The sequence below is a fragment of the Martes martes genome (assembly GCF_963455335.1).
Source record: "Martes martes genome assembly, chromosome: 2".
Lineage (NCBI taxonomy): Eukaryota > Metazoa > Chordata > Mammalia > Carnivora > Mustelidae > Martes > Martes martes.
The window spans coordinates 144,045,166-144,069,105 of NC_137889.1; the positions used below are offsets into that span (position 1 = coordinate 144,045,166).

Below are 23,940 nucleotides of genomic sequence, written 5' to 3' on the forward strand. Positions count from 1 at the left end.
ATTCCGAGAGTTTGCGAAAGAGCGAATCAGGGTATCAGCCTCCACCAGTTAAACTCCAAGACCCGACTCGTGTCACTGCCCGTAAAGCAATGTAAACTCCATGTAAAAGACGGACAGGGCAGAATGCCCCCTAGTATAAACAGTTCAAACCAATAAATCAATTAGGTATTTAAAACACCCAGCCTAGGGACGCCTGGCTGGCACCGTCAGTTGGGTATCCGACTCTTGATTTTGGCTGAGGTCATGGTCTCATGGTTGTGGGATGGAGCCAGCATCAGGCTTCACCCCCAGCAGGGAGTCTGCTGCTCCCTCTGCCCTCCCTGCCTGCTTGGGGGGTGCGTGCTCTCTCTCTCTCTCAAATTGATCAATAAAACTTAGCAACAGCAAACCTAGGAGTGCCTGATTGGTCCAGCCAGGTGGGTGTCTTACTCTTGATTTCAGCTCAGATCATGATCTCAGGGTCCTGGGATCGAGCCCTGCATCAGGCTCTGTGCTCAGCATGGAGTCTGCTTGGGATTCTCTCTCTCTCCCTCTCCCACTGCGCCTTCCCCTGCTATCTCTCTCTCAAATAAATCTTTTTTTTAATATTTTTTTTATTTTTTATAAACATATAATGTATTATTAGCCCCAGGGGTACAGGCCTGTGAATCACCAGGTTTACACACTTCACAGCACTCACCATAGCACATACCCTCCCCAATGTCTATAACCCCACCACCCTCTCCCTACCCCCCCCTCCGCCCCCGGCAACCCTCAGTTTGTTTTGTGAGATTAAGAGTCTCTTATGGTTTGTCTCCCTCTTGATCCCATCCTGTTTCATTTCAAATAAATCAATCTTAAAAAGTAAATAAATAAAAATACCCAACCTTGTGCAGAAGGTGACAGTAACAGTGGTTCTGAGTAGCAGGTATGACCAACATTCTTTTCGTTTTCCTGCTTTCAGTATTTTTCCAAATTTTAATAATAACTATTGCCATTTTTATATTTGTACACATATTTTTACATAGTTGCATTTGGTTCAAAAGTACATATTGTAAGATTATTTTTACACATGAAAGCAAAAATAATTTCCTATAATATGTTATATATATATTTTAATCAACTTTTTTTTATTAAAGATTTTTATTTATTTGACAGAGAGAGAGACACAGTGAGAGAGGGAACACAAGCAGCGGGAGTGGGAGAGGGAGAAGCAGGTTTCCCGCTGAGCAGGGAGCCTGGGGCTGGATCCCAAGACCCAGAGATCATGACCTGACCCGAAGGTAGATGCTTAATGACTAAGCCACCCAGGCGCCCCTATAATCAACTATTTTTAAGTAACCTTGAAATACAGGTTGAAGACTTACATTTTCTTGCTTTGAAAGAATCCTCTGGTATAATTCATCATCAGACTTCTTTTTAGGCAGAAGATCAAAGAGGCACATTTTTAAAATCTGAATAAACATCTATTGCCAAGAAGGGAAACATAACCAAGAGAAAGGCTTAGAAATGGTATCCCCCTTTCCATCCCTCCCTCTCTCCCCTTCTTCTTTCTCTGTCTCTTCACACACACACACATCCTTTTTTCTGGAGGGTAAATATCTCAGGTTATATAAATCATGACAATAGCCTATAATGGGCTGTATTTTCTTGAAGAAGGATTAGAGGGACACTTGTTTGGAATTGCGATGTATACAGTCCTCCTCCCTGGCCTCCTGTCACAATGGATGGAGGCGTCCTCTACACCAGAGAGTCCTCCTACAAGCGGGGACACCCAGGAACGTCCAAGCCTGCTGTCCCCACACCTGCCATTCACCTCCATAGGACATGTGGGTGTTTTCAGTTTGGGGCGATTGTGAATAAAACTGGTAAGAACATTCACATAATGGGTTCCTGTGTGAACCTAAGATTCTCTGGGGTTAAGTTCACCAGAGTGCAGTTGTGGGGTTTTCTGGGGTTTGTGGGGTTTTCTGTGCCTATTCTTCGGTGTGGCACTCTGCATTCCCGCCGGCAATGCACGCGGAACCCAGTTTCTTCCCATCGTCATCTGCATCTCGTGTTGCCACCATTTGTTATTTTAGCCATTCTGATAGGTGGATAGTCATAGCTCATTTTTTTTTTTTTAAATATATCTTGTTTACTTCTTGTTACTCAAGATATCTCATTCCTTCCGTAATGGCTAATGCTGTCCAGTGTCTTTTATCTCATTGTGTGTGTGTGTGTGTGTTTACCTGCCAGTTGTAGATCATTTTTGGTGAAATGTCTGTTCACAACTTTTGCCCTTTATCTAATGGGATTGTTTGCTTCTGTGGAGGTTTGAGCATTCTTTATATGTTCTAGGTTCTAGGTGCGAGTCCTCTGTTGACATGTGGTTTGTGAATACTTCTCTTCTCCCCATCCTCTCTGATGGGGTCTTCTACAGAGCACAAGTTTATTTATTTATTTATTTATTTATTTATTTTTTACAATATCTGCTTTTCTAGATCCTGAAGATTTTCTCCTCTGTTTTTTTCCTAGAAGATGGATAGTCTCGCATTTTTACATTTAATCCCGTGATGCATTTTGAGTTCATTTGTGCACGAGATGGAGGTTTGGTGTGAGTCCGTCTGTGTCTGCTTTGGACTGCTGATTGTTGCGATATCATGTCCTGAAAAGCATGTCACTTTTCTGTGGAACTGCTTTGCTCGGTTGTCAGAGGTGAGATGTATTTGTGTGGCGAGGCAATTTAGTACAAGGCTTAGCAAATGTTTTCCTGCAGAGGGCCACATGGTAAACGTTCCTGGCTTTGCGGGCCAACCTGTCATTTTTGCAACCATCGGATTTTGCTGTTAGAGCATCGAGGCAGCCATGGTCAAGAGCAGGCATGGCTGGACTGGCCCAAGGGCCACAGTTTGCAACCCTTGTTTTAAGGTTTGTTGAACACTGTGCTATGCCAGGCTAATATATGTATTACCTCATTTGGTTTTTAGAGCATGCAGGACATTGGTACAATCTTTTCCACTTTACAGACAAAGAACTCTTTGGCTGAGAAATCTGGATAACTGGCTTCATGTCACAAGGGACAGCCATGAAGGGCAGAACCTAGAACTTTCCCCTGACCTTCCTTAGGCTTGCCAGCGTTAACAAGCTCTAGGAACACAATGTCATGTTGGCTTTCTACCCACTGAAGTCGAGGCCACATAAGGTGACATTCTTTTCTCAACATGTTAGTCTAAACCAATTTTTGTTTGACCCCAGACTGAATGGGTGGTGTGTACAGATCTTGTCTCATTCCTTTCAGTTAATAATTTTTAAATAATATCTGCTTTTATTTTTTATTTATTATTATTATTATTTTATTATTATGTTCAATTAGCCAGCATATAGTACATCAATAGTTTTTGATGTGGTGTTCAACGATTCATAGTTGTGTGTAACACACAATGCTTATCACAGCACATGCCCTCTTTAATGCCCATCACCTGATTACCCCATCTCCCCATCCCCCTCCCTTCTGCAAGCCCTCAGTTGGTTTCCCAGAGTCCAGAGTCTCTTATGGTTTGTCTCCCTCTCTGATTTCTTCCCATTCAGTTTTCCCTCCCTTCCCCTGTGGTCCTCTGCGCTATTCCTTATGTTCCACATATGAGCAACACCATATGGTAACTGTCTTTCTCTGCTTCGCTTATTTCACTCAACGTGATCCCCTCCAGTTCTATCCATGTCGATGGAAGGAGCTGAGATGCCCTTCGATAGGCGAATGGATAAAGAAGATGTGGTCCACATATACAGTGGAATATTACGCAGTCATCAGAAAGGATGAATACCTACCATTTACATCAATCAATAAATGTTTTCTTTTGGAAAAATTGCAGGCTCAGAGGAAAGTGCCAAACCAATACAGAGTCCCTGTGTTCTGTCACCTGGGTGGCATGTGACATCGCTGTGGTACAATACCAAACTCCATCCTGATACTGACATTGGTCCGACTGTTTCCTACAGACCTCACTCCCTTTCCACTCACTGTCACGTGTATTGGTGTGTGTGTGGGTGTGTGTATCTATGCAACTTTACCCCAAGTATAGATTCATGCAGTCACTGCCACAATCAAGACAATGTTCCAGCACCAGGAGAAGCCCCTAGGCCGAATGATCCCTCTGTTGGCAACCCCCGAATGCACACAGCCCCTAACCTAGGCTGTTCTCTCTGCCATTCTGCTTTTACTGGCATCAAAGGCAGCTTCTGTCCACCTCCTGACAAGCCGAGTGCTGGTTCCTCTGCCAAGGGCCACCAGGGAGCTCTGAGCTCCTAGCCTGTATGACCATCACATCTGCTCTGGGTCCCCCCCCCCTTTTTTTTTTTTATTTTGTTAGTGACACAGTGTGGACACAAAGTATGCAGGCATTTTCAGCTGCACAACACAGTGACCCCCCAGCTTCGGTCTGAGTCACTTCTGAACTGACCTGTGCAGATGGGTCTCTCCCAGAGAAATGGCACTTGAGGCCTCGCACAAGGACTGGTGCGTTTCCCCAGGTCCTGCTTACAACGAAGATGCGTTCCGCAGGGAGGGAAACGCCACACATGGACAGAGGTCCCCCAGGGCAGTGTCGGCACCTGCAGGCACATTTCTGTGGAGCGCCTACTGTGTGCAGGCCCACAGACCTTCCGCTCAGACCTCATTTGGGTTCTGTGTCTATTATTCACCATCTATGTGATTTGGGGCAACTGAGCCGACCTCTCTGAGTCTCAAGGTTCCTCGCAAGCGAAAAACAACAGTAAGGCTTCCTTGAGCTCAGACCTTTAGAGGGCTTCCTTAGCCTCGCAGAGTCTGCGTGCCTCACGAGGGGGACTGTGATATCTGGTCACACAGCCTGGCCGAGCTCTGCCTACAGAGACCCTTCAGAGCTAGACAGCTCCTTGGTGGCCTTTGGCAGAGGAACCAGCACTCGGCTTGTCAGGAGGTGGACAGAACTAGACAGTTCCTAGTAATTCCATGGGGTAAGAGTTGGAGGACATTATACCTTTTCTAAAGTGGCCCAGAGAGGGGAAGTGACTTACCCAATGTCACATAGCTCATCTGTGTGGGAGCGTGGACCAGAACCCAAGTCTCTGACTCCTCAGCTTCCAGCAGACGTGTGTCCCTCCAGGGAAGCCTGGCCATCAGCCCCACACTCACTCAATGCCCCCCTTCCCCTCCCAGCACTGTACAGCTTGCTACACGCTACTGTCGGCTGGGGAGCATCTGTGCAGTTCCCCGCCATCTCCCCCTGGAGAGCGGGCCCCATACAGCTGGGGGCTGTCCCTGGTTCCATGCCAGACCGGGAAGAAAGGCTGCCCACAGAGAAGACGCACAGATGAGTGACGGTGACTGCTTCCCCGCGGGCATCTGCTGGCTGCTAAAGGGGCGAGGCGGCCAGTACTGTGTCCCTCGCCAGCTGGGTGGCACTCTGAACGCAGACACCGTCAGCCCTCCAAGGAGCACAGAGCCTTTGAGAAGCCTGCCAGGGCCACCTGCCTGCTGGCCAGATGGGATGCGGCAAATGAGACCAGGCCACAGGCATGGGAGGGCCAGGGCTCTGTCGGATGGTGGGGCTGCCGGAACAGGGTCTATTTCCGGAGTCCTGGTAGGATTTCTGGTTTCCGGGACAAGCCCCTGTTTACAAGGCCCATTCTGCTCTCACAGGGCCCCAATTTCTTTCTACTGCATCTGCAACTTGATGTTTATATTTTTCCAGTGTATGACAAGGCACCCCGTGGGCGTGTCTGTTTGCGTCTCTGTCACTCTCTCCGTCGAACCCTCTCCCTTTCTCTTTCCAACAGGCCTCCCTGCTGTATAGGTCACATCCCTCATTCAAGAATCCAGGAGAAATAACTCCTCTTTTGTAGCTCTGTGGCCTCGAGGCCTGGCCAGCCCCACTGGGGTTGCACAGCTACAAGGTAGGAGGTGGCACATCTATCTGACTTCCTTGCTGCGTGGGCCGAGTTGGTTCATTCAGAGCCTGTGTACGTCCAGCAGAGACCAGTCATGTTCTGCTGCTGTCTGTGGCTCCATAATTTCTTGTCCATAATGTGGAATGATAACGGCACCTCCCCCTCTAGGCTGTGCTGAGGTTCAAGGCTAACTGCCCGTATGACATGCTCAGGGCCCAGTACATAGTGAGCAGTCACCAAAGTCAGCGCTCATAAATATTGTTGTCACTGTTATTATTCCTTCAGAAATGCTGGCGAGGGTGCGGAGAAAGGGGGATCCCTCTCACATTGCTGGTGAGAGTGCAAGCTGGTTCAGCCACTTGGCAAGGCTGTATGGAGGTTCCTCAAGATGTTAGAAATAGAGCTACCCTACAATCCAGCAATCGCACTACTGGGTATTTACCCCAAAAGATACAAAGGTAGTGATTCGAAGGGGCACGTGCACCCCAATGTTTATAGCAGCAATGTCCACAATAGCCAAACTGTGGAAGGAGCCCTGATGTCCGTCAACAGAGGAATGGAGAAAGAAGATGTGGTCCATATGTACAATGGAATATTACTCAGCCATCAGAAAGGCTGAAATCTTACATTTATATTGACCTGGTTGGAACTGGAGGATATTATGCTAAGCAAAAGAAGTCCACCAGAGAAAGACAAATACCGTAAGATCTTGCTCATATGTGGAATTGAAGAAACAAAACAGATAAACATAGGGGAAGGGAAGGGGAAATAAAATAAGATGAAAACAGAGATGGAGACAAACCATAATTGACTCTTAACTCTAGGGAACAAACTGAAGTTTGCTGGAGGGGAGGTGGATGGGGGGATGGGGTAACTAGGGGATGGGCGTTAAGGCAGTCCCGTGATGTGATGAGCATTGGGTGTTGTATGTAACTGATGGATCACTGACCTCTACCTCTGAAACTAATAATCCACTGTATGTTAATTAAATTGAATTTAAATTAAAAAATAAAAAATGCTGCCCTTTTCCAACACCTTTTACCTGTTCTCACCAGTAGGGGACCCGTGGGAGGAGGCTGTCATCTGTGCCCCACCCCACAGCTCCCAGTAAAGGAGAGCCTGTGCCCCATCAGCAGGCACAAATGGCTTCTGTCCCTTCCTGTCGCGGTGGCACCACTGTCCCCAGCACCCATCCCCAAAAGGCACACAGGACTCCCTGCCTGCAGGGAGAGGGAGAGCAGCCCCACCCTGCACCTACCATGTGCTTCTCCCGCCTCAGAGCCGTGTCCAGATGCAGCAGATCTTTTAGGTGAAGGTTATAGATACACAGGTCAAGATCCACACTGGAAAGTGGAAGGAGAAACAGAAAGCCACCGAGAGTGTTTGGGATGGGGAGTCGGGGTTCCAGGGAATTAGCATATCCCTGCTCTGTACAAGGCTTGGAGAACCCTGACTCCAGATTTTAAGTGCTGCCCAACTCTGAGATGCCTAACAGCCGTCCCAGGTTTACATGAAGGAATCGAGGGAACTATTTGAAACTCAGCTGTGACCAGAAGGGAAGCAGCTGCCTGAGATATGAAGGAGAGGAGGCAGCAAGAGTCAGAGGTGGGAGAAAAGAGGGTATTACACCCCTTCCTCGGTCGAAATGCCTGTCACGTGTCCCCCTCCTCTGCCCCTGCAGGCAGACATTCTCATGCCCATTTCAGAGATGGGGAAACGGACTGAGAAAGTCAAGTAGCGGTCACACGGTCACAGGGCAGGTAAGTGGCAGGGCAGATTGGACCATCTGTCCTACGTGGGCAAATGCACTTTGAATGGCCACAGCTCCCCCGACCCTCCCAACTCTTTGCCATTCTGCTTTTACTGGCATCAAAGGCAGCTTCTGTCCACCTCCTGACAAGCCGAGTGCTGGTTCCTCTGCCAAGGGCCACCAGGGAGCTCTGAGCTCCTAGCCTGCATGACCATCACATCTGCAGGGAGGCCTGTTTACTTTGTTAGTGACACAGCGTGGACACAAAGTATGCGGGCAGTTTCAGCTGCACAACACAGTGACCCCCCTAGCTGCTGTCAGGCTGGGCCCAGAGCACGTCAGTGATTCAATGAGACCCCCTAATGGGTCTCTCCTGGGGGCTCAGGTCTGGCTCTGTAACCCCCACGTTGGTCAATACCACACAGTAGCTGGGGAGCTCCAGCTCAGACACTGCATAGCTGCGTGTGCGTGGTTGACTTGCTTAACCTCTCTGGGCCTCCATTCCTAATACTGACAGCGACTGGGTCCCTTGGTGGGCTTCCCCAAGCCTCCCTCTCCTTACCTCTCACAGATCAGCGCCTCAGGGAAGCTGTTGGCCCGAACAAAGGTGCGGCTCAGGAACCTGTCGTAGCTGGTGGTTGAGTGGATGCTGGATGAGGAGCTGCAGTCCTCCTTCTCGGCCTGGCTCAGGCTCCCCAGGCTGCTGGAGGGGGAAGCCTCCACCGGCTGGTTTGGCAAGATAGCCTGCTTTAAGTTTTCGTGCAGAGAAGGGTTGGAGGAACCGTCGGCCAGTGGCTGGGGTGGAGGGACAGAAAGCATAGTCAGTCTTGGGGACCTAGTGTGACTTTGCTTCAGTAATTCCACCAGTGGCGAAGGACGCCGGTCCCAGGAAGGCCAGGTTGGGGGCAGACTTGGTGGGGAAGAGTAGACCATAGAGCTTTGGCCCCAGGGTCACACCCATGCCCCAGGGGCCCATGTCATGGCTCTTGACCCCTGCAGGCCAGACCCTCTACAACAGGCTCCTACCCCTTAGCTGTAAGTCTGGGTCTGTTCCCCAGTGGCCCACCTGCACCCCACACTTGACTGCCAACCCTGACCTCCTCAACAGCAGTCCACCTGCCCCCCATCTCTCCCACCACTGGCTCAGACCCCTGGGGGTGCTCTGTCCACGAACCTGCTGACCACCCAGCTCTTTCCCACCTACACTGACCTGGGTGTCACCCTCCTGCCCCCAGTCCTTCGAGGCGGCTCCCCACTGCCCTTGAATGGGCCCAAAGCTGCTTATCTAGGAACTCAAGCCCCATGCACTGCCTTGACCATGTCACCTTGACCACATAAGGTGACAACCTAGGGCCTGGCACGGCTGGAGGGCTCAACAGATGTCGGTCGCCACCTCTGTCCAGCTGGTCCTGCTGCTCCAGGATGTGCCTGCCCAAGCAGTCCTGAGCCAGCTGCCAGCTCTAAACCTCCCCTGTCATTTCATACTCCTGGGCCTTTCCAGATTCTGGTCCCCCTGCCTGAAACAGCCCTCACTCACTGTTGGCTGGGCAGCAGCACCTCTCCCCCGGAGACCCAGACCCAGGGCTGTCCTCCCCAGCCCATGCGGGCTTCCACAGGCCTCTGGTCGTTTCTGTCTTGCCTGGGCTCACCTATCATCCTACAAGCTCAGCCCAGACCTCGAGGGCCTCCAGGGTGAGGATGATGCCATCCCGACCACTGGATAATCCCCAGTGCCCACCAGGAGACTGCCTGCTGGGGGTGTGGACGATGAATCACGCCCCTGCTCTGGGAGTTTTGTCCCTTCAACCACCCACCAGATGGCTAAGTGCAGGGAGCAGTTCCCAATGTGTGTTCCTGGGAACAGTTGCAGTTACTGCTCCCCATCAGTAACAGTTCCACAGAAAGCTTAGTTTGGGAAAGTCTGTGTTACGCAAGGTGAAGTCCTTGCTTTGATGCAATACTTTGCAGAGCCTGGCTCCCGCTGTCTTCAAAAGCAAATAATAATTGAAAAACAAACAGTGAACGCTTGGTTGTCACGCACCATGCTAAGCCCTATGTCTATTATCCCATCTGACCCTCAAGCAACCGGGGAGGCAGGACAGCCCACCGCCCCCATTTCCAGATGAAGAAATGGAGGCAGAGTCAGGAAACGGCCCACAGAAAATTGTCGAGACAGGAGTTACGACGGAGTCTCTGTGACTCCAGAGCCTGTCCTCTTTATGGTCAGGAGAGCCGGCTGCATTTCCCTCAAGTACTGGACCAGGGACTCTTGTCCTTCATGTCCTTGCAAACCTGGAAACACTGTGGGCTTTGCTGCTGTCTGCAAAACATCTGACCACAGGTGTGAATTCCCGGCTTTAGGTGTAAGACCTGCAGCCAGGTGACCTCGGGCAGGTCATTAGCCTCTCTGTGCCTCAGTTTCCTTAGATATAAAGAGCCATTAACAGTCTGATTCACCTTATATGAAATGCCTAACATGTGACAAATGCTTAGCACTGTGCTAGCCCCCCCAGGACGTGTTCAGTAAGGTCGATCTGTGAGTGAGGAGCAATGCTGGTGATTGTGTCTGTGCCCGGGTTTGTGTTAGTCTAGAACGGTGGGACGTGGCCCAGCTGTGCTGCCACCTGCTGTCCCTGGGGACACTTTGCTACACCCTGTCCCTGACAACACTGTCATAAAGTGGATTCATCCTAACGTTTTCCTCCATCACAAAGCCTCAAAATTGTCCCTATTAAAATGACTTGCCATAAAACCCCCAGACAGGGCCCCAAATCACTCACTCCATTGCCAACTCCCACCCCAATCTCTGGCAATTACTGAGTAATTGCATTTCTCAGACGGAGCTGAGGACCCTCACCCGGAACTTCTGATTGATGGGATAGATGACTTTGGCCTTCAGTGCAAATGCTGTGATGTTGCGGTTGAAAGCCGGTTCACATTCCTGGGAAGGAAGAACAGATGGCATGGGGTGCTTTATGTAAAAGGAAAGATAACCCACTAGGAGTTACCAAAATGCCATATCCCATTTGTAACAGTGGCCTCAGGAAGGGACCATAACAGGCACATTTAGATCCAAGTAGGTGCTAGGTGGGAGGGTGAAAGGGTATAGGGATGGATGAGTGGATAGGCAAATGGAGAAGTGGATGGATGGTTGGACAGATGGACAAATGAGTGGATGGATGGATGATGGGTGGACACATGCGTGGATGGGAAAATGGATGGTTAGGTAGGTGATGGCTAGTAGATGGATGGATGGATGAATGGGTAGATAGGTAGAGAGATGGATGGATGGACAAATGGGTGGATGGATGGATGGATGGATGGGAGGATGATGGAAAGGTGGATGGATGAATGGATGGATGGACAGATAGATGTTATGTAGCACATGCCTTATTTAATTCTAAGTCTTCAGCTTTGGAAAAAAATAAGTATTTAAATATTGACAATAATTAAGTTTTCCTTAAAACTGCAAAACATCTTTTAGTGGAAAAAGGAAATACAGAATAGTTTTAGCGTTGCCACAGAGGTAAACACATCCACAAGGCAATATTCACTCAAGACTCTGGATCGGATCCTTAAATGAAAAGCGGTGGGCAAGTCTTTTCACTTCTCTGAGCCTCAGTCTTCCAAGACAGAAAACAGGTACAGTATCCGCCCCCAGGACCACGTGGGTAAAGCACCCAGCAAAGTAGCTGGAACAGAACAGAATTGAAGCAATGGACGGCTCTAAGGAAAGGTGGGAAGAAGCTACTTCTCTGGGGAGCCTTCTCTGACCATAGCTGGACAGACTTCTTCATGGCTGCCCTACGTCCCCACACCCTTTCTGGGTCTCTCTTCTGCCAGGGCCGCCCCCTGCCCCTTGCTGGGTGGGCACTGAATAAATGTTTTGGGAATCAGCTGCAGGTGATGCTGGTGACAGACAGACAGTCAGCAGCCTGGCACTCCAGACCACGAGAAATCTCTGCTTACTGGTTCTGAGCCGGCTGATGGGCGAGCACTGCACCCACATCGACTTCAAGACTTCTCAACTACACCCTTTCTGAAGAAAGAGCTTTGTGACAAATGAATGATTTCCAGTTGCCAGCTTGGAATGAAACACACTCCCATGGGACACACAGAAGGATTTATTGCTTCCCCACGATGTGGACATTGACCGGCACTGCCCGAGCCTGTGGTGTGGACCCCGGGAAGTCTCCGGAGCGGGTGTCCCCGCGATGTCTTTCTGAACTGGCTGGGGATGGGAGCCACGTGGTGAGGGCTGGGCTTTGTCATTTCCATCTGTACTTTATGACTCACAAAAACAGACTTAGATGACAAGAATGGGTCAGACCACCGACACGTGCCACATCCTTCCACTTCTGAGGGCTCTGAGCCTTCCACGGAGGCTACTGTCTCCACACTCGGGAGACGGGACACAGAGCAGTTAAGCTGTGAGCCCAAGGTCACACAGCTAATAAATGCCAGAACTGGGATTTGAGCTCAGATTCCCTGGCTCCAGAGTCCCTCCTCTTTAGCTGACACCTTTCTGTCTCCTCCAACATCATGCAAATAAGAACGGGGGTGAGAGCCAGGAAGTTAAATGGGCGGGTGTTGGGTGGAGAAGCCCCTGGACTGGCCTCACCATGCTCCAGGAACACAAGGCAGATCCCAGATACTTCGTCACTCCCACATCACAACCTGCCACGTCAAATCAACCACAAAGCCCACCAGCTTGAACTCCTAAATGTCACTCGCACCCATTGTGCTGGCCCGAGCCACCACCATAGGGCTACAGTAGACTCCAGGCTGGCTCCCATCCATGCACTGAGCGCCTACTGTATGCTGGACTCTTTATGCCCTCTTGCTCATTTAATTATCACACAATAGCCAGCTTGGGGAGGTCTGTACTATTTTCATCATCTCTATTTCATGGAGCGAGTCTCCAAGGTTAACTCCTGCCAATGCATTCTCTCCGTGGCCATTGGATGATCTTTTAAATCTGAAATCCCCATCACTGCCAGCTTCAACCCCTTCCTGGCTTCCTTGTGACCCGAGGGAGCAGAACCTAGCCTGTCCCAGCCCCCAGCATCCAGCCCCAATCTCTGCTTGAAGCCGTGTGGGTACAAAAGCAAAGGATGGCAGTGAGATCAGAAAGGCTGATTTCAGACCAGGCTGTAAGATTTGTGGGGCCTAATACAAAATGAGAAGGGGGAGGTGTGTCTGATTAAAATATGATTAAGAATTTCAGGACAGGAGAGTACAGAAGCCAGAGGTGGGGCCTGACTGAGCTCGGGTCCTGCGAGACTGCACAGACAGGATCCCTGGGAAGCCAGCCGGCTGGGGCCACTTTCCAGCAGAGACTCACTTGCTCAAGCAAATTCAGGAAAGCAGAGGGCACCGTGCCCTCTGCTTTCCTAAACTTCTTGCAAACAGAGGTGAAGAGAAAGCCCAGCATGGAAGGGGTGGAAAATGAGAGGAAGACACGGCCCCTGCCCTCCAGGGCAGAGAGAAAGCAAAAATTGCACTAAATGTAGAAAACATAATTAGCAGCACAAGGTGGAGATGCTGGGGTCCACCTGGGACGTCTGGAAGCAGAACCCGGGATGCACATCGAAGCACAAGGTCAGCTGACGGGTTACTGCAGCTGTCTGGGGAGCCCGTGCCTGTGTGCTTCAGGCCCATCCACCTGCAGACCACAAGCCCCTAGAGGACCAAGGACTGGCACCGTGACGGTCATGGTGTTCGTCAGGATGAAGGACCCGGAAGCGCTTGGCACACGCAATCCAGGAGTGAACAGACTTCTGCTGTTTTTAGTTTTTTTTTTTTTCCCCACAGCTTTTCTTATTAAGTTCAGATGCCTTCCAAATTCTGATAATCTTCTCAACCGTAGCAGTACAATTGTACAGAAAATTGGTTTTAGTGCGAGCCTACCATGTAAAACTTCTTCAGCGGAAGCAATGCAATTATTCAGAAAATTAGTGAAAACATAATTGCAGAAAAAGAAAAGGCCTTTCACTCACCAATGTAGAGGCGTCCTTTCAGTGAGCGCCCGGAGGCATCCACGAACAAGCCATCCCCTCTCCCTCCTCCGGAGCAAAAGGACAGGATGAAGAGAACCAAGGCTGTGCCGTGGCATGTGGAAGAGCCTTCTGGAATTTTCTGTTTGCTTTTGATTTGACGTGAGGTATTTATCAAAATAAAGTTTAGGAGTGGCGCAAACTACAAGTGCCTTGGTTTTCCGTGCATTCCGGGACATCACGGTCAGAGCTCAGCTCACCCTGTCAGAATCGGTCCTGGCCAAGATCTGACAAGCTCGGTCTGCAGAAGGCAGGGCATTCTGGTGAACCAGTCACTGGAACAGGCAGATCTTTAACTTGGCCCTTGGCAATGATTAGCTCGATCATCTGGTGTCACTAAATGGTTAACAGGTAAAACATTACTAGGTAAAAACATGAGCGAGGCTTCCAGGGAGGTAGAAGGACTTGGCTTCCCTGGAAAGACTGATGAACACTTATCCCGTAGTTGGAAAGTTCACAGAGTCAACCAATGGGTGACCCTTGGGCCAGCATCATGACCGTCCTCATGAAGCTAAGAAACCAGAGGCTCAGAGAGGTTATGTCTCTTGCCCAGCATCACACAGCAAAGAGGTGACAGGGCTGGATTCCTGGGATCCAGGCACCAGGATCCCCTGAGCCAGTGTGTTTTCACCACGTCCAAGGCCACCCTCCGCATGAGCAGGACTGTATGCTTGCAATTCGACCATGTGAAGCATGCATTTTCATAATTTTCAGTATCTTCACAGATATGTGTAACTACCCCATAATCGGTTTTGGGACACTTTCATCATCTCAGAAAGACACCCCACACCACTTAGCTCTCACCTCTGTCTCTCCTCTCTCACCCCCTCCCCAAGCGCCCACCAGACTACTTTCTGTGTCTGTCAATGTCTGTTGTAGATGTTCCATCTGAATGGTATCCCGTGATATGTGGTCTTCTGGGACTGGCTTCTTTCCGTGAGCGTGATATTTTCAGGGTTCCTTCATGTTATGGCCTGTTTCGGCACTTCTTTCCATTTTGTGGCCCAAGAGTATTGCATTTATGGATAGAACACATTTTGTTAAGCCATTTGTCAGCTGATGGACCCTTGGGTTTCCACATTTTGGCCGAAGAGTGCTGTTATGACCACAGTGTGTGTGTTTTTATGTAGCTTTGTGTTTTCATGGGTGTGAGCAGGGTTTTGATGAGACAGGCTGATAGGAACAGAGGGAGACAGATGAGGGAAAGAGAGACATCAGGAACCCACCTTTTCACAGAAACACAGAGATGCATGTGGAGAGAGACATGAGAGAGAGAGAGAGACGGGGATCTCCAGAGAGCCACCCTGACACACACACATACAGACACATGGGGAGAGACAAGCACTTGGGGACAGGGAGGCAGGGAGCGTGGGCTGGACACAGAGCAACTACATGCCAGGGGCTCACTCCAGCCCTGGCTCTGGCTCCCCATGCCAGCCCCGCAAGGGCAGCCAGTCCTTCCCCCGGGCTGCATAATGGAAGCCAGCCTCTAGAATCCGCAAGAAGGGGACAGAAATAAAATCTACCTCATGGGGCTGCTGAAAGAGGTGCAGGAGGTAATTCACATGAGTGTTCACCTCACTCAAAAGTGACACATGGGGGACGCCTGGGTGGCTCAGTTGGTTAAGTGGCTGCCTTCGGCTCAGGTCATGATCCCAGCGTCCTGGGATCGAGTCCCACATCGGGCTCCTTGCTCCGCAGGAAGCCTGCTTCTCCCTCTGCCACTCTGTCTGCCTGTGCTCGCTCGCTCTCTCTCTCTGACAAATAAATAAATAAAATCTTAAAAAAAAAAAAAAAGTGACACATGGGAAAATGCCTGGTGCTCAGTAAGTGTTTAAAAAAAACAAACAAAAACAAAAACAAACCCCAAACCCAACAACAACAAAAAAAACCTTTCCCTTTTTCTCAGGAACCCTCTACCTCTGTCTACCTACATATCTATTTCCCTAAATATCTATATTTCCTTTTGGGCATTTGAGGCTAAATGACCAGGATCCATGGTACTTTCTGGGGAGCATCAAGTGTCTAGAAATAGCACACCTTTGGCAGAAACTTTGTCTCTCTCCAGTGAGCTCACACACAAAGTGGTGCCCTACAGGCGGGCTCAGGCTGGACAGGGTGGGGGCCAGCGAGGAAGGACCAGAGAGAATCCACCTTTAACAAGTCTGTCAAGAGGGCCAGAGCCCACACTCCTGGATATTTACTTGACATTCACTTAAAAGAAATAAAGTGACATGAAAAATCTTATACACGTACATTCACAGAAGCCCTAATCAGAATAGCCAGACACAGGAAACAGCCTGCTCTACACTATATCCCCACAGTGGATTGGGCGATTAAATGGGACAGATTATAGACACACGCAACAACATGATTAAGTCTTGAAAGCAGGACGTTCAGGCAAGGCCGGTGCGAGAAAGCACACGATCCCACTGATGTGAAATTCTAGAACAGCAAAACCATCCTGGTGATGGGAATCACAGCAATGTCTCCTTCTGAAAGGAGCAGGGCAGGGGTGAGGGAGATGTGGGAGGGTAAGCCAGAAAGGGGCACTGGAGAACTTTCTGGAGGTGATGGAGCGTTCCAGATTGGGGCTCTGGTTACCAGGATGTATATACTTATCTAACTATAAACTTCAAATTTGTGCATTTTGCCACATATAAATTCTACGACAGCAAAGAAGCCCAGTTGGGACAGGAAATCTTTCAGAGGCTCATCTGGATGGCAACTGCACTGACCATACGCTGACTGCGTACGACACCCAACACTCGACTCGGCAAATAAACCCAAACATGCAGCTTACATCCACAGGCTCCTCTTTTGATGTCTGGGCTTCCCTCCTCCTCCTCCTTGATGGGGAGCCGGTTTCCGAGGGGTCCTGGACATTAGACTCTAAATTCTTGAGCAGACTCTGAGCGTCGTCTTTCTAAAATCCAAAGGTGGGGGTAGGGAGAACACATCGAAGCCAGTCAGCCTAGTGCCCCTTGGAATCGAGCCATCATCCCCCACCCCCCCCAACCTGTGCCCATTTCTATGTCTCTGCCCGGCCCTCTGTGTGTAGTGTCACACCTCCTACCCCGCCAGGGGTCAGCCACACAGCCTTTGACACTGTCCAGGCATCAGCTTCCTCGGAAGCCCCAGTGTTCCCCACCTCAGGATGTCCTCAGGACCTGGAGGTCACACTTGGATCAAAGGTGACTCCACTATTCTTCTAGGATGGGGGCCCTTGGTAGCCTGTGAGCAACCTGGGCTAACAGCTGAATACAGGATATGGCACATAATCATTAATTTTCCTATTATTTCCCATAATGCCATTGGATGATTTCAAGAAAATATTTTAGGTGCCCTTAAATTATAAAATCATTTGTGTAATGAAACTCGGTTGATCCTTGGTATTGGTAGATTCTGTATTTGTAAATTTGCTTACTTGCTGAAATTTATCTGTAACCCCCAAATCAACACTTGTGGTGCTCCTGTGGTCATCCCCGGGCACAGACAGCGTGGTGAAAAATCGAGTTGCCTGCCGTGCCTTGTCCAACAGAGAGCCAGCGAAGGTGACGCCCTGCCTTCCTGGGTCAGCTCTCCTGCCACAGACTAGAGTCCCTTTCATGTTCTGTGAAAGCCGTTCTTCTCCCACATGTCTGTGCTTCCTTTTGCTGATGTGGTTGTTTAAGAATGACCCGTACGTGTTGTGCTAAGTGCTGTGTGGTGTTCCTAAGGGCAAGAAGGCTGGTGTATGAGTCATGGAGAAAATGTGTGCTGGAGAAGCTTCATTCAGGCATGAGCTATTTTGTGCCATTGGCTGCACATTCACTGTTAACACAATAACAATATGTATTCAATAGGGTGTCTTTATACAGAAACACACAGCAAACAAGGTTACGTACTGGCCGTTTAATGAAGACGTTGTGGATGGAGTCTTGCAGAAGCCTAGCCCTGTGTTTCCCCTGAGAGCAATGATTCAGTGTTTGTTAATTCTCTGTTTGCCATGATTCCGTAGATCATAATGATCAACTGTATTTGAAATCCCATTATGCCAGAGACCCCAGATCAAGTCCCTCTTATGGCTGCTCATGGATATAATCTTTACACTGAAGAAGTTAATTAGGAACTGTTACGAAGCAATACTAAGCATCAAGGCTTATTCTAGTCACCAGGAATGAGTAATGGACAAAATAAACAAAACTCCTGACTTCGCGGAGTTTACATTCCAGTGATGGAAGAGAGATGTAAATAAATAAGTATTAAGTCAGCAGTGGTAAATGCTAGAGAGAAAAATGATGGAAGATAGGAGAATGGAGGGGAAGATCTCTTGAGCAAGGCGGCATTTGAGAAGAAACGTGAAGGAAGTGAGAGAGCCAGCCATTCATATATGTCAGGGACAAGCTTTCCAGGAGAGGGCACAGCAAGTGCAAAGACCCTGTGGCAGGAGCATGCACAGCCTGCCCAGGGAAGGCCTTGTGGCTGCATCAGTCTGGGTATAGTGGAGAGGGACAGATGATGAAGCCAAGGATTTAGGGATTGTTTGTTTAGTTATAGCTGGCCATTACAAGGGTTTTATAGGAAAGAACCCAACCAGATCATCCTACAGTAGAGATATCCAGGCATAAAATTCATCCACTCCATGGAGAAGCATCATTATTTTGTTTCTCAGTTAAAAGTGACCAGGAAGCCAAGGCTCATCAGCCACTTAAGGACAGACTCTAACATAAAAGAGAAAACCCCAAAGGAACAAAAGGAAAAAGCAAAATGGAAACAGATGCTGTGTAAGGAGAAGTTGTTTATTAAAACAAACAAACAAACAACTGTAACATCCGCAGAGAGCCAAGAGAAGATGTCGCACCCACAAAATAAGAACAGGGCAGCATGAACATAGGACGTTCCGAGGACAGAAAAGGACACTCAGAACTGAGAAATGTGAAAATCTCAACACAAGCGTTGTTGAGAGAAGCCTTCCACAAACGGCCTAAAAAGACAAAGAAATGGAAAACAGGAGAGAAGGAAGGCAACTGGCAGTCCAATTCAACCAGAACATGAGACGAGTTCCCGAAAGATGCAACAGAATATTTAAAAGGTAAAGAATCGTGAAGGGACTCAAGGGAATGAGTCTGTCCCCTAGAAAGGCCTCAGGAATGCACGCCCCAAGGAGGGCATCCAAGAGTCACCAACCCCCACCCTGTGTGCTTCCTATGCGCTGGGAACAAAGGAGAGATGCTTCCAGATTCCACAGGGGAACAAAACAAAGTTATCAGGGATCAGAACAAAATCCTATTTCTCCCCCTCAACCATGGCAGTTGGGAGATGATGGGAAAAATGCCTTCAAAATTCTGGGGGAAAATTATTTCCAGCCTGGAATTCCATGACCTAACTACTCTCACCAAGTCAAGAATAAAGAGAGGAGGGCGTAGATAATTTCAGACACGGAAGTTCTCAAAAACCCTTCCCCCCATCTTTCTCAGGAAGATCCTGGAGGCTGGGCTCCACCCAAATGAGGAAATGAACCCAGAAAGACAGTGGGGGGGGGGTCCCTGAAAGAGGATGCAACCTCGGGGAGGTGACAAAGTTTCCAGCGTGATCAGCCCTGAGAGGTCCCACTGGTGAGAGCAAGAGCCTAGGGGCAGCTGCTTCTTGAAGCTGAAGAACAAAAACAGTACTGGAAAGGCTCCTTAAACATAGCTTGCTGACCCCACCTGCAAAAATTCTCATCAGAGAGTCTGGGGAGGGACCCAGGAATTAGCATTTCTAACAAGCTCCCAGGGGCTGCTGCTGGTGCTGCCGGTCTGGTCCAGCTGAGAGTGGCAGTGGGTCCAGACAGCAACCAACTCAGGCTGAAGCACGCAAGAAGTTTACTGGAGAGGTGTTTTGCAAGAAGATAAAATTGATCAAATACTTATTGCCTTCAAAATTCTCAAAAAAAAATGTACAGAAATGGAGGGGAATCCTGCATTAAATGAGTAAGTACACAGAATATAAGCCAGTGTGGCGGGATGCGGGGAGTCCTGGGTAACAATTTCAGATGAAACAAAATATAGTAACAAAAAGGAAAAGAATCAGGGGCGCCTGGGTGGCTCAGTGGGTTAAAGCCTCTGTTTTCGGCTCAGGTCATGATCTCAGGGTCCTGGGATCGAGCCCCACATCGGGCTCTCTGCTCAGCAGGGAGCCTGCTTCCTCCTCCCTCTCTGTCTGCCTGCCTCTCTGCCTACTTGTGATCTCTGTCTGTCAAGTAAATAAATAAAATCTTTAAAAAAAAAAAAAAAAGGAAAAGAGTCACAATCATAGCTGATCCTTGACCTGTGGTGAAAAGTGCTTCCGGAATCGTAAGAAAGGAAACACTGAATACTGATTTAACCAAAACTGCCCAATGGCCATAGAGGGTGGGTGGCAGCAGGATGGGTGTGAATGTGAAGGAGGAGAAAAGAGAACTGAACCGCCCCCCAGTCCACAGCGGGAAGTCCATGCTATGCCCAGAGCCCCAAATGCAAGGAGCAGCCCAGTAAGCAGGTTATTTACGAAGGGGAAGTAAATGACCAAAAAGGAGGCTGAAAGAGTTGGACGAGGTGGCTGCTGGGAAGCGGCGAGTGGACTGGGGTGTTGGTTGCTGCCTGTGCATGAACACTCGAAGTGCACGTGGAATGTCGACGCAATCCAAAGTTCTAAGGATGAAATAAAAACGGAAGAAAAGCAGCAAAAAGAAAGAGGTGCAACACGCGATTACGAGCGGGGTGAGGTGGACCAGAGGAAAACAGAGATCCCGGGGTACACAAGGGTAGAAGTGCCTGGGGGGGCAACTCTATGCATCCTGAAGGATGAGCGGGCAAGCCAAGAAAGATCGCTCAGGCAGACAGAAGGGATGTGCAGAAGGGGAGCAAGGAGATGCAGGGGGGATGGAGGGAGCAAGGGGGGCTGGAACACAGGGGTGCAGGGGCACACGGCACCTTGTGTTCGGAAGGATGCCCCAGGGAAGAGCAACCATCTTGCGCAGCCCTTCTTTACACTAGGAAATCAGACATAACCCTCTGCAAGCAGTCAGAAGTCATTGGAAGCTTTTAACCCAGAGAGTCACTGCTGGATGTGCGTTTTAGGAAAAGAGACTTAAAGAAGAGAGGAGGAAAGGAGTCCACTTAGAAAGAAGGCTGTTGCTAAGGTCCCATCCAAATCATCTGAAAATCCCATCAGCCAGACTCTGGAGCCAGAGACCACCCACCCCCCACCCCCCCCACCATGGCTCCTGCCCTGGTCTGAGCCACCATTACCTTCAACTGGACTAGCGCAGCCCTTACTGACCAGGGGCCCAACCTCAGATAGCTTGGTTAACCCCTGTGAACCTCAGCTGACTCAGCTGTGAAATGGGCCACCGCCACGGTCTGAAGGTGTGTGCCCCATTCCCCAAGCGTAGGTTGAAATCCCAGCTCCCAAGGTGATGGTATTCGGAGGTGGGGCCTTTGGGAGGCGATTAAGTCCTGAGGGTAGAGGCCTCCTTACAAAAGAGGTCCCAGAGATTCCCTGACCCTTCTACTCTCTGCGGACACAGTGAGAAGTCTGCAGCCCGGAAGTGGGCCCTTGCCAGAACCCAGCAGTGCTTGTACCTGGTCTTGGACTTCCAGCCTCCAGAACTGTGAGAGAGAAGCTTTTATTGTTTGTGAGTCGCACAGTTTATGGTATTTTTCTTAAGAGCAGTCCGAACAGTCTAAGACAGATTCTACCCACTATGTCACCAGGTGGTAAAACACTAAACGCTCTGATTTAGGGGTTCCGACAGACTGGGGTTGAAACCCAGCCCTACGGTTTATTCATCACGTGCCCCGGACCAAGAACAACGCTGGGGAGCCTGGACTTCGTCTCTGGAAAGTGAGGATAATAACAGCTCCCCCACTCAGAGGTTTGGGGCGGGAATAGAGAACCAAAAGTCCACAAACACTCAGCTTGGAACAGGACACCCAGCAAAGGTTGTGCACATGTTACGCCCCTCTTCACACAAGAAGCCAGTGTCCCGCAGTGTTCCTTAACCACCAGCAGGATGTGACAACCTCAGACTGACCTACAAGCATCTCGTTCTGTAAGTTCTGTTCAACCTTTATCATGCCTTTCCAGCAAAACACTCCCCTGAAGTCTGCAGCAATCTGCCGGATTGTCTCCTTGCATGGGCCAGGAATGCAGGGAAAAAGACCATGCGCCTCATCTCAGATCCTACCGGACTTCATCCCTCAAAGAGGTCAAAGTGGCAAGGACCCAGGGCAGTGATCACACCACACGGATCGAACGCCTGCTGCAACGCCTGCTGCGTGCCCACATCTCCCCACAACATCCGATTCTGTAACAACAGTCACGAAAACCGTCCCTGAATCTCCTGTGACCGCTGCCACCCATGAAGAATACAGTGACTTTGGGCTCAGACACTCGTCTGTCACTTTGGCAAGTCACTGAACCACACTGCACCTCAGTTTCCTCAAATGCAAAATGGGGTCCTTAATAGGACAAACTGCCAAGGCTGTTCTGGGGATCAATGAGATAAGTCAGGTGCAGAGTCTAGTTCAGTGCCCTGCACACAGTCAGCCATCTGCAAGTGCTAGCTAGCTTCATCACTTCCCATCACCCAACTCCCCTGCCTGGGTTACAGTCAAAGGTTCACCTGACATCTAGCGTTTTCTGGAGACTGTGACCCTTCAGCAGCAAGGGCAGGGTCTATCCTGCACAGGGCTGTGGCTGGTAGGGGTGATCAGCACACTTTTACTCCAGGGATGACATTGTGAATGAATGCATGAACGCATGCCAGGGTGGCAGCTGGGACTGGGGAGGCTATTTAGGTAACCCACAGGGCAAGCAGCAGAATGGACAGGGCTGGGAATCGCAGCCCTCCTGTCCACCGTGCTCAGCCGGGCCCCTCTGCCAGCGGCGAGTCCAGACCCTTAGTGCTCCCGATGAGGCCTCCGTGGGCTTTAGTGGCTGGCTGTGATGGCACAGCGGAGTCTGACGGAGCAGCCACTTCTGGGGGACCCCAGGCTGGTGCGCTCCGGTCACTCTGCCGCCCCCCTCTGGACTCGGTCTCCAACCCTCTCCCGGACTGGAGGGGAAGCCAAGGCAGGACCGGTGCGCGCGACGCCCGCGATCTCACTCCAGCGCCGACGGGACGCAGGAGGCCCGCACGCGCCCCTCATCCGGCCACCCGCCCGGTGGACCCACCTGATGCCGCGGGCGCGACCGGGAGGCACGGCAGCCGAGCCAGAGGCCGAGGCCGAGGCCGAGGCCGAGCGCGGCGCCCAGCAGTACGGCGGGGGCCAGCAGCGCGGGCGCTGGCCGCACCGCGTCCCGGCCCAGCGGCAGGCGCGCGTCGCTCTCGCAGGCCGCCGCGCCCCGGGCCATCGGGGGCTCTCAGGCGACGGGCCGGCCGCATCGCCCTCGCTGCCGCGCGCCGCCTCGGCCCGCCGCCCGGGGCACCGTCCCCGCCAGCTCGGCGACAGCGGACTCACGGCCCGGGCGGGCAGGGGCGCGGCGCGCTCCGCGGACTCCTCCGGCCTGCGCGCTCTCCTTTTGCTCTGGTCCCCCCCTTCCCCGCGCGGCCCAGCCGGAGGGAGGAGCCTGGGCCGTCCGCCCGAAACTTTGAGCCGCCCCCGCCCGGGCCTGCTCTTGTACTGAGCATGCCTGGCAGGAGGCGCGGGGGTTCAGCCGGAGGAGCTTTCGGAGGATTCCCGGGGCCTTTTGGCTTCTCCGGAAGGAATTGGGGGGGCGGGGTTCCCAGCCACGGGGGAGGGTGTTCCTCGGTTAAATTTACTGAGCCTGTACAATGGGCTAAGCATTTAGCTTGATGATGTCAGTAACTTTCTCAACTGCCCTCTGAGAGGGGTACTATTCTCTGTTCATCTTCCTGGTGAGGAAGGTCTGGGTCAGAGCGGCTAAGCAAGGTTCCTCTCCTGTCCTGTTCCTATTTGTACCAGTTGGTCGTCTTTGGACCGCACAGTCCGCCTTCCGCCTCTGAACTTGTTAGCCTGAAGCCTCGGTTTTAATCATATTCTTCCATGAATAGTCGATACTTTCCTCTATGATGATGTGTGGAGAGACTGTTACACGGAGCCCCCACTAAGAACGGGACATTGTGGGGTCATTCATTTGTTCAGCCTTTACAAAGAACCTGCTGATGGAACCAGTGCCAGGCCAGCAAGGAATCAGACAAGGTTCAGACATCGGGGATCTCATGGGTGTGTGGGGAGATAGACAACCAGGTGAATTTAGCATCTGTTCTTTCCTTGAGTG

At 50.5% G+C, this 23,940-nt stretch overlaps 1 protein-coding gene across 7 annotated transcripts in view; it reads right to left on the reverse strand.

Annotated features, from left to right (window-relative positions):
• Positions 1-23,188, reverse strand: part of EVC (EvC ciliary complex subunit 1) — a 62,357-nt gene extending 39,169 nt beyond the window's left edge. For all 7 annotated transcript variants that reach the window (XR_013966329.1, XR_013966330.1, XM_080795917.1 and 4 more), the window contains exons 1-6: positions 22,873-23,188; positions 16,496-16,618; positions 10,494-10,577; positions 8,199-8,431; positions 7,145-7,229; positions 1,347-1,445 (exon numbers count right to left, since the gene is read on the reverse strand). Coding sequence is in view for 5 of the 7 variants with exons in the window: in XM_080795917.1 (XP_080652043.1) it covers positions 1,347-1,445; positions 7,145-7,229; positions 8,199-8,431; positions 10,494-10,577; positions 16,496-16,618; positions 22,873-23,052 (804 nt within the window). In the remaining 2 variants the exon portion in view is untranslated. The remainder of the gene's footprint in view (positions 1-1,346; positions 1,446-7,144; positions 7,230-8,198; positions 8,432-10,493; positions 10,578-16,495; positions 16,619-22,872) is intronic.
• Between the last annotated feature and the right edge of the window lie 752 nt (positions 23,189-23,940).